Source organism: Galeopterus variegatus, unplaced genomic scaffold (assembly GCF_000696425.1).
Source record: "Galeopterus variegatus unplaced genomic scaffold, G_variegatus-3.0.2 Scaffold92, whole genome shotgun sequence".
In the NCBI taxonomy this organism is placed as follows: Eukaryota; Metazoa; Chordata; class Mammalia; order Dermoptera; family Cynocephalidae; genus Galeopterus; species Galeopterus variegatus.
Genome location: NW_007726203.1, coordinates 862,576 through 871,730, shown reverse-complemented (window position 1 = coordinate 871,730; position 9,155 = coordinate 862,576). Strand labels below are relative to the sequence as shown.

The 9,155-nt window shown below is 64.0% G+C and overlaps 1 protein-coding gene across 1 annotated transcript in view; it reads left to right on the top strand.

Annotated features, from left to right (window-relative positions):
• Positions 1-356: 356 nt before the first annotated feature.
• CASKIN1 (CASK interacting protein 1) overlaps positions 357-9,155 on the top strand; it is a 10,010-nt gene continuing 1,211 nt past the window's right edge. Inside the window, exons 1-16 of the mRNA XM_008581782.1 lie at positions 357-502; positions 598-693; positions 806-936; positions 1,469-1,577; positions 1,655-1,763; positions 1,851-1,945; positions 2,098-2,215; positions 3,250-3,351; positions 3,454-3,542; positions 3,619-3,703; positions 3,788-3,879; positions 4,653-4,763; positions 4,843-4,944; positions 6,335-6,473; positions 6,551-8,563; positions 9,079-9,151. Coding sequence (XP_008580004.1) covers positions 359-502; positions 598-693; positions 806-936; positions 1,469-1,577; positions 1,655-1,763; positions 1,851-1,945; positions 2,098-2,215; positions 3,250-3,351; positions 3,454-3,542; positions 3,619-3,703; positions 3,788-3,879; positions 4,653-4,763; positions 4,843-4,944; positions 6,335-6,473; positions 6,551-8,563; positions 9,079-9,151 — 3,608 coding nt within the window. The 5' untranslated portion in view covers positions 357-358. The remainder of the gene's footprint in view (positions 503-597; positions 694-805; positions 937-1,468; positions 1,578-1,654; positions 1,764-1,850; positions 1,946-2,097; positions 2,216-3,249; positions 3,352-3,453; positions 3,543-3,618; positions 3,704-3,787; positions 3,880-4,652; positions 4,764-4,842; positions 4,945-6,334; positions 6,474-6,550; positions 8,564-9,078; positions 9,152-9,155) is intronic.

The following is a 9,155-nucleotide window of genomic DNA, read 5'->3' as shown; positions in this document are numbered from 1 at the left end:
TGTGGAAGGCCAGGGTGCCCAAGTCCTCTCCTATGCTTGTCCTTGCCCACCCCAGCTTCTCTGCCCTACACCATGCGGCGCTGAATGGCAACACAGAATTGATCACCCTGCTGCTGGAGGCTCAGGCTGCCGTGGACATCAAGGACAACAAAGGCAAGACTGGCTTGGGGCCCTGGGGCCAGGGCAGAGGGTCAAGGTTGGGGGCAGGTCCCCAGAGACCTGAACAGTCCCTCCACTGGAGTCTCAGCCCGGAGCCTCGGTCTGGGTCGAAGCAGGTCCTTATGGGATCGGTGTCTTGGAGGTCAGGGTTGGGTGCAGGATCAGGGGTTGGCTCCCAATGGCCCACCTGCCCCCAGGCATGCGGCCGTTGCACTATGCAGCCTGGCAGGGCCGGAAGGAGCCCATGAAGCTGGTACTGAAGGCAGGCTCGGCAGTGAACGTCCCATCCGATGAGGGCCACATCCCCCTGCACCTGGCAGCCCAGCACGGTCACTATGATGTGGTGAGGCCTGTGTGGGGGCCGCATGGTGGGTGGGTGGGTGGTTGGCAAGGGTCTGAGAATGCCCTTGGGCCTGACTGTGCCCCGTGGCCCCACAGTCGGAGATGCTGCTCCAGCACCAGTCCAACCCGTGCATGGTGGACAACTCGGGGAAGACGCCCCTGGACCTGGCCTGCGAGTTTGGCCGCGTTGGGGTATGTCTCCTGGGGAACTGAGCAGGACTCCATTTGCCCGTCCTCCTCGCCGGGGGTGGGAGTTAGGAGCAGCTCTGTGCCAGGGCCACCCTACCCTGATCCCTCCTTCAAGGTTGTCCAGCTGCTTCTGAGCAGCAACATGTGTGCGGCGTTGCTGGAGCCCCGGCCGGGGGATGCCACTGACCCCAATGGTACCAGTCCCCTGCACCTGGCAGCCAAGAATGGCCACATTGACATCATCAGGTACAGCCAGTGGTGGGGAGGGGGCCCAGCCTCAGGATTCCTGGGGCTCAGGGCTCCTGCTCCTGTCTTGGGGATAAGACAGGAGGCAACCAGGGAGCTGCAGGGACATGGTCAGGCCTCTGGGTGTGGCCTCCAGCCACCCAAGTGAAGGACAGGCTGGAGGGGGCTGCAGAGTGGGCTTCTACAGCCCACCAGCCTGGGCTCTATCCCAGCCCTGCCCCTTGCTTGGTGGCCTTGTGGAGGCACATAACCTCTGTGCCTCAGTTTCCACATCCACATAGTGGGGATCACAGCAGTGCCTACACTAGGATTAGGCAAGGTAACAGCTGGGAAGGGTTAGCACACAGATGGGCCTTTGGACAAGAGCTCGGTAAATGGCAGACACTGTTGCAGTCAGGGACATGGGGCAGGGCTGGCCCATCCTCAGGCCCAGAACAGGCAGTCGGGCACCCAGGAATTGAGGCTTCATTTGGGGGTGCAGGGGTGGAGGGCTCCTGCTGAAGGCCCTGCCCACTTGACTGCCTCCCATAAGGCTCCTCCTCCAAGCTGGCATTGACATTAACCGCCAGACCAAGTCTGGCACTGCCCTGCACGAGGCTGCGCTCTGCGGGAAGACGGAAGTGGTTCGGCTGCTGCTAGATGTGAGTCTGGGGGCTGGGGCGGCTAGGCCTGGCGGGGGCATGGGGCTCCTGACAGGCCTCACTCTCTGCTCTTGTAGAGCGGGATCAACGCCCACATGAGGAACACCTACAGCCAGACGGCCCTGGACATCGTGCACCAGTTCACCACATCCCAGGCCAGCAAGGAGATCAAACAGCTGCTGCGAGGTGGGGCACAGGTGGGACAAGGGGGCTGGGGCTGGGCCAGGCGAGGCCAGATTGCAGGACTGGGGGGTCCACCTACTGTATCCCCAGAGGCCTCGGCAGCCCTGCAGGTCCGGGCGACCAAAGATTATTGCAACAATTATGACCTGACCAGCCTCAACGTGAAGGCCGGGGACATCATCACAGTAAGGACAGCCCAGGGGCTACTGCAGCAGGGACGGGGTGGGATCTGGGCATGCTAACCCCAGAACACCTTCCGGCAACAGAGAAAGGAGGCCTGGGCTGCTCCTCCTGGAGGGGCACCTCACTGAGCATGCCCCCCACCTTTATTGGTCAGGTCCTTGAGCAGCATCCAGATGGCCGGTGGAAGGGCTGTATCCATGACAACCGGACAGGCAATGATCGGGTGGGCTACTTCCCTTCCTCACTGGGTGAGGCCATTGTCAAGCGAGCAGGCAAGTCCCAGCCAGCCCTGGGGGAGGCAGGCAGGAGCCACTTAGCCTGGGCTTGGGGGCCAGGGAGCAGCACATGTGCTCCATTGCAGGGCAGGGACAGGGTTCTGGCCATTGCTGGGTGTGGGATCCAGGGTGGGATCCCACAGTGTGGCCTGCTGGCCGTCTCCTTGTCAGTGTCCCCACACTCATTCCTTCATTTATCCCACATGCATCGCTTGCCTGCCATGTTCTGGTTCCGAGCAGCCACTAGGGACAGACAGGGACCTAGACAGAAGTCGTTCTTGCTCTCAAGGAGCTCACCCTGGCATGGGAGTGGGAAGGAGATGAAGTAGATGCGAGGGAAACGTACCAGCCAGTGACACAGAATGTGGGTAGAGGCCTGCTTAGATGGGAGGATCAGAGGTCAGAGATGGCCCTGAGAGCTGGGGGGGCCGGCCACAGGCAGAGCAGTCCAGGCGGGCAGGAACCACTCGTGCCAAGGCCCCGAGGCAGCATGGAGCTCGCACGTCTAAGGAACAGGAGGCCAGCATGGCAAGAGCAGAGTGAGTCGCAGGGAGAGGCTGCAGGACCCGTCCTCAGGGCCCGGTGTGGACTGGTTTCCTGGGAGTGTCGATTTACCTCTTAGGGAGGATGTGGAGATTGACATGTGGGGCAAGAGGGCTGTGGGGGGCACTTAGGAGGTGTGGGGAGTCTGCCCATGGTCATCTAGTTCCTAGGGTGGGAGCCTTGGCCCCAGGCTCCCCAGCAAGAAGGCTGCATCCTCTGGCAATCCTTGGCCCCCTCCCCGCAGGACCACAGGGCCACAGTCTGGACTCCTGGCCCTGGGTCTCCCTGCTATGCTCTCCTGCACTCAAACGTCTGGGGTGGGGAGGGGGCTTCTGAGGGTCTGTAAGCTCCCTGGAGACAGCGGGGCAGGGAAGGCTGTGGTGTGACCCCAGAGCTGTGCACAGGACAGCTCTGCTCTGCCCTCCTGTCCGTGTTGGGGCCCTCCCGGAGCTGGCCCGGGACTCAGGGAGGCTGTGCTTGGCCCCCAGGTTCCCGAGCAGGCACAGAACCAAGCCCACCCCAGGGAGGCAGCTCGTCGGGGCCCTCTGCACCCCCAGAGGAGATCTGGGTGCTGAGGAAGCCTTTTGCAGGTGGGCCAGGGCCTCTGTGGGGCTGGAGGGCAGCGCACCTGCTAGGCACTAGTGTGGGGCCAGCAGAGGCAGTGTGGCTCACCTGGTTTGTGGTGCTGGCAGGTGGGGACCGCAGTGGCAGCTTGTGCAGTGTGGCTGGCGGCAGGAGCAGCGGGGGCCATGCCCTGCATGCGGGCTCTGAAGGAGTCAAGGTAGGTGGGATGGTGGCCAGGGCCGGGGTGGCTGGGGCCTGAACAGCATCAAAGAGCCGGTCTTTCTGGGTTACAGCTCCTGGCAACAGTGCTTTCCCAGAAGTCCGTCTCTGAGTCCAGCCCAGGGGACAGCCCTGTGAAGCCTCCAGAGGGCTCTGCAGGTAACAGCAAAGACACAGTGGCACTGGCCTGGCAGGAGGTGGCCTCTGAGCAGCCTTTGTCCCACTATCACCTCTTGTCCCCAGGCACTGCCCGGTCCCAGCCTCCAGTGGCACACACCGGGCAGGTCTATGGGGAGCAGCCGCCCAAGAAGCTGGAGCCGGCCTCGGAGGGCAAGGTACAGGGCCTGGGCTGGCTCCCAGGGCCAGGCTTGGGGAGGGGCGCCCAGGCATCTGCCTGGCCTGGCCACAGTAGTGGCCAGGGACCTCAAAAGGCCAGACCCATCCTCCTGTGTGTCTGTCTGTGCGTGCGTCATGTGGGCATGCACGCGTGTTCAGGTGTTGTCTATTGTGTAGGTGTGCATGGTTGCTCGTGTGTGCCAGCTTGTGGAGGGCGAGTCAGTGAGCCGGGTGTGTGCCATGCAAGCTGGGCACGTGCGCATGTGTGCAGGCAGAGGGGATGGGTGTGAGACGGTGTGGGACGTGTGCACCTGCGTGCTGGGGAGGCGTGAGCTGCTGGCTGAGTCCTGCACAGTGGAGGCGGCAGCACCCTGCCTGTGGGCACACAGCCCACCTTCCCAGGAATGGGGACCGCCCTGAGCAGCCCTGCCCAAGGCCCCTGTCCCCAGAGCTCCTCACATGGGGCCACACAGCCTGCCTCCCCAAGATAGTGTGGGGTGTCCTTGGTGCAGGAATGGGGGGAAGGTCAGGGAGGCCGTGACATGGACAGCAACTGGACCCTCCCGGTGGAGATCCCAGCGGAATGCTGAAGGGCTGGAGGAAAAGGAAGGAAGGCAGTATCCAGCGTCGCAGAGCCAGGAGCGCCGGGCCAGGCTGCAGTGGACGGTGGACCCAGTGGCTACATGGCCCGCCAACAGAGCGGAGAAGGTGGCTGGGGTGCAGGCCTGGCGGGCAGGCAGGCGGCCTGCAGCAGGTGCCTTGTGTCTTCCAGAGCGCTGAGGCCGTCAGCCAGTGGCTCTCCACGTTCCAGCTACAGCTCTATGCCTCCAACTTCATCAGTGCCGGATACGACCTGCCCACCATCAGCCGCATGACCCCCGAGGTGAGCTGCCTGCAGGCTGACCACCCAGTGTCCCAGAGGCAGGCCCAGCCTCCTGCTAATGGGCCTTCTCCCTGCCTAGGACCTCACGGCCATCGGTGTCACTAAGCCAGGCCACCGGAAGAAGATCACAGCAGAGATCAGTGGCCTGAACCTACCCGACTGGCTGCCTGAGCACAAACCCGTAAGGACCCCTGCAACCTGGTGGCTGGGCCCAGGACAGGCAGACAGACAGACAGACAGACTGCCTCCCTGGCTCCAGCCCTCACCTGCCCTCTGGGGCTCCCAGGAGAGAAGAGAGGAGCACGGCCCGCCTGCAGTGAGCCACCTGCACAGCCTCTGTTCGTCCATCATGGGCACTGGCCAGCCTCCCTGCAGCTGGGGCAGGGGTGACAGACTGGGGGTTGTCAGGGCAAGGTGGGCATAAAGCCAGGAGAGTACCCCCTCACCTTCATGCTCCCACAAAGACCTCCATACATGCAGGCAGCCACACAGGGACCCCCAGCATTGCCCCTCACACACACACACAGCAGAGTGGCTCACATGCACCTGAGACAGGCAGGCCACACACCCGTCAACTGCCTGCACACACAGACACATCCCACCACACATTGCAGGCTGCCCCAACAGCTGACACCCCCATTTCCAACAATATCTGCAACAGCTCATGACCTGTGCTGTTACTGTCACTGTGGTGGGAGAGGTTCTGGGCCTGGAGGTGGGCCCAGGGCTTAGCGCAACCTGATGCTGGCTCTCCGGGCCACAGGCTAAGCTCCAGGCTCCTGTTCACTGACAGTAGAGTTGCCAGTGGCTCCCAACAGCCCGCAGGGTGCTGGTCCATGGATGGGCATGTCTGCACTCACGGCTGGTGCTCATCCACCCCGCCTTGCCCACTCAGTCAGCGGCTCAGGGGGTCCCCCCCGGGAGCACGTCCAGGTCCTGCAGGTGCTCCGTGCACCAGGTGACTGTGCTAAGTGTTGGTGCCTGAGTGATGTCCAGCTGGGAGTGTGGACACCGGATGCCCTAAGGGAGTGATCGGGTGGTTCTCAGTGATCACTGTGGGTGTTTGCACATGTGATGTGGGTGTGTGGCACATGCGTGACCGTGCGACTGACGCCAGTGGGAAACAGTTGAGATGGTGTGAGTGTGATACAGGTCAGGGTGTCATGCATGTGGCTGGGAGCAGTGTGCAGAGTGTGCGCTTATACATGTGTCTGCTGTGGCACTGTGTGTCTGTCTGCACCACGTGGGGTGTGTCTCCTTGGGGTGCTGTGCCTGTGGCCACCTCACCAGGCAAGGAAGCACTTTCTTCCACCTCCCCAAATGACGTTCCAGGTAGGGTCACCCCGTGTGTGTGTTTGCGTGTGTTTGCTCGTGCATGCGTATCAGTGCCCAACGGCCACACTGAGGAGCTGGACTTGGCCTCCTGCAGAGGCTGTGCCTCTGGCCTGTCCATTTGTCCTTCTGTCTGTCCATGCCCTGCTGGCCCAGTGCCCACTCCCTCAACAGCTCTGAGCAGGCAGTGGGGTGTGGGCAGCCAGCTTGGGCTGCCCCTCTGTGTCCCTGCTCCATAGGCTAACCTGGCCGTGTGGCTGTCCATGATCGGCCTGGCCCAGTACTACAAGGTGCTGGTGGACAACGGCTATGAGAACATCGACTTCATTACCGACATCACCTGGGAGGATCTGCAGGAGATCGGCATCACCAAGCTGGGTGAGGGCCCTGTCCTGGCCCCCACCCTCACCCCCTCCACCTCCTGCCCTGCCTGACCTGCCCTGTGCCCTACTCAGGACACCAAAAAAAGCTGATGCTGGCAGTGAGAAAACTAGCAGAGCTGCAAAAGGCAGAATATGCCAAGTATGAGGGGGGACCCCTGCGCCGGAAGGCTCCCCAGTCGCTGGAAGTGGTGGCCATCGAGTCACCACCCCCACCTGAGCCTGCTCCTGCCACCTGCCAGTCCCCCAAGATGACCACGTTCCAGGACAGCGAGCTCAGTGACGAGCTGCAGGCAGCCATGACTGGCCCAGCTGAGGGGGGTGCTGCTGCCACCACCGAGAAGCCCTCCAACCACCTGCCACCCACCCCGAAGGCTACCGTGCGGCAGGAGCCCAGCCTGGGTGGACTGGCACGGCACATGAGCAGCTCTCAGGAGCTGCTGGGGGACGGGCTGCCTAGGCCCGGCAGCCCCATGTCAAGAAGCCAGGAGTACCTGCTAGATGAAGGGCTGTCCCCTGGAACTCCTCCCAAGGAGGCCCGGGCTGGCCGCCATGGTCACAGTGTCAAGAGGGCCAGTGTGCCCCCAGTGCCTGGCAAGCCACGGCAGATCCTCCCACCAGGTGCCAGCCACCTCACACCCCCCCAGACACCCACCAAAGCCCAGCCAGGCTCCCCCCAGGTCCCCGGGGGACCTCATGGTTCAGCCCCAGCCACCGCCAAGGTGAAGCCCACTCCACAGCTGCTGCCACCGACGGAGCGACCCATGTCACCCCGCTCCCTGCCTCAGTCGCCCACACACCGAGGCTTTGCCTACGTGCTGCCCCAGCCTGTGGAGGGCGAGGCAGGGCCAGCTGCTCCAGGGCCTGCACCTCCGCCCGTGGTGGCAGCTGTGCCCACACTCTGCCTGCCCCCTGAGGCTGATGCAGAGCCAGGGCGGCCCAAGAAGCGTGCCCACAGCCTGAATCGCTATGCAGCATCTGACAGTGAGCCCGAGCGGGATGAGCTGCTGGTGCCCACCGCTGCAGGGCCTTATGCCACGGTCCAGCGGCGCGTGGGCCGCAGTCACTCGGTGAGGGCACCCACCAGTGCCGACAAGAACGTCAACCGCAGCCAGTCCTTTGCCGTACGGCCCCGCAAGAAGGGCCCCCCCCCACCCCCACCGAAGCGGTCCAGCTCAGCCATGGCGAGCGCCAACCTGGCCGATGAGCCAGTGCTGGATGCTGAGACTGAGGATGGCCGGCTGGGGGTCCGGGCACAGCGCCGGCGGGCTAGTGACCTGGCGGGGAGCGTGGACACAGGCAGCGCTGGCAGCGTGAAGAGCATTGCAGCCATGCTGGAGCTGTCGTCCATTGGGGGTGGGGGCCGGGCTGCCCGCAGGCCTCCCGAGGGCCACCCCACGCCTCACCCTGCCAGTCCAGAACCAGGCCGGGTGGCCACAGTGCTGGCCTCAGTGAAGCACAAAGAGGCCATCGGGCCTGATGGTGAGGTGGTGAACCGGCGCCGCACACTCAGTGGGCCCGTTACTGGACTTCTGGCCACTGCCCGCCGGGGGCCTGGGGAGCCAGCAGATCAAGGCCTTCCTGTGGAGGACAGCACTGTCCGGCAGCGACCTCGAGGCCCAGCCAAGGGTGAGGTGAATGTCGAGGGTCCACCCCTGGCCAGGGTGGAGGCCAGTGCCACGCTCAAGAGGCGCATCCGGGCCAAGCAGAGCCAGCAGGAGAATGTCAAGTTCATCTTGACTGAGTCTGACACAGTCAAGCGCAGGCCCAAGGCCAAGGAACGAGAGGCTGGGCTGGAGCCACCCCCGCCACTGTCTGTGTTCCAGAATGGCACGAGCACTGTGCGCCGCCGACCAGCCTCGGAGCAGGCCGGGCCCCCTGAGCTGCCCCCACCACCCCCGCCCGCCGAACCCCCGCCCACTGACCAGGTGCACCTGCCCCCCCTGCCCCCACCCGATGGCGATGCCCGGAAGCCAGCCAAGCCGCCCATCTCTCCCAAGCCTGTCCTGGCTCAGCCCATGCCCAAGATCCAAGGCTCACCAACACCTGCCTCCAAGAAGGTGCCGCTGCCAGGCCCGGGCAGCCCAGGTAGGTGCACGGAGCTGGCTAGGGTAGGGAAAGAAGGGGAAGCAGGACCCCGCCCCACCGCTTTTCTCCTTTGTCTGAGGAGTTTTCTTTCTGTATTTGATGAAACCCGGGTGGGGTGGGAGTGTCTGTAGACCCTCTCATCCATCCACCATAGGACAACTCTGTGCCAGCCCAGGCCTGGGAGCCAGGTGGACTCGGTCCTAACCCTTGCTCAGTAAAGGAGGCTTACAGAAGCCTAGGAATAGTGGCACCTGTGCAGGGAGGACCCTGACCTGACGCAGGAGGCAGGGAGGAGGCTTCCAGGCAAAAGATCACAGGCGAAAAGGCCTCGAGATATTCGAGCAATTGAAAGGCCAATGTGGCCGCAGCAGGCTGCACCCAGAGTAGGAGCGGGGCAGGGCCGGGGACAGTGTCCTGAGCAGGTCTGCACGTGGAGGCGCGCCCCCTGGCGGCTGCGGGGGGCTGGCGCGGCTGGGCTGGTGCCTGCTCCGGTGCCAGCGAGGTCCTCCCCGCAGAGGTGAAGCGCGCCCACGGCACGCCGCCGCCCGTGTCGCCCAAGCCGCCGCCGCCGCCCACGGCACCCAAGCCGGCC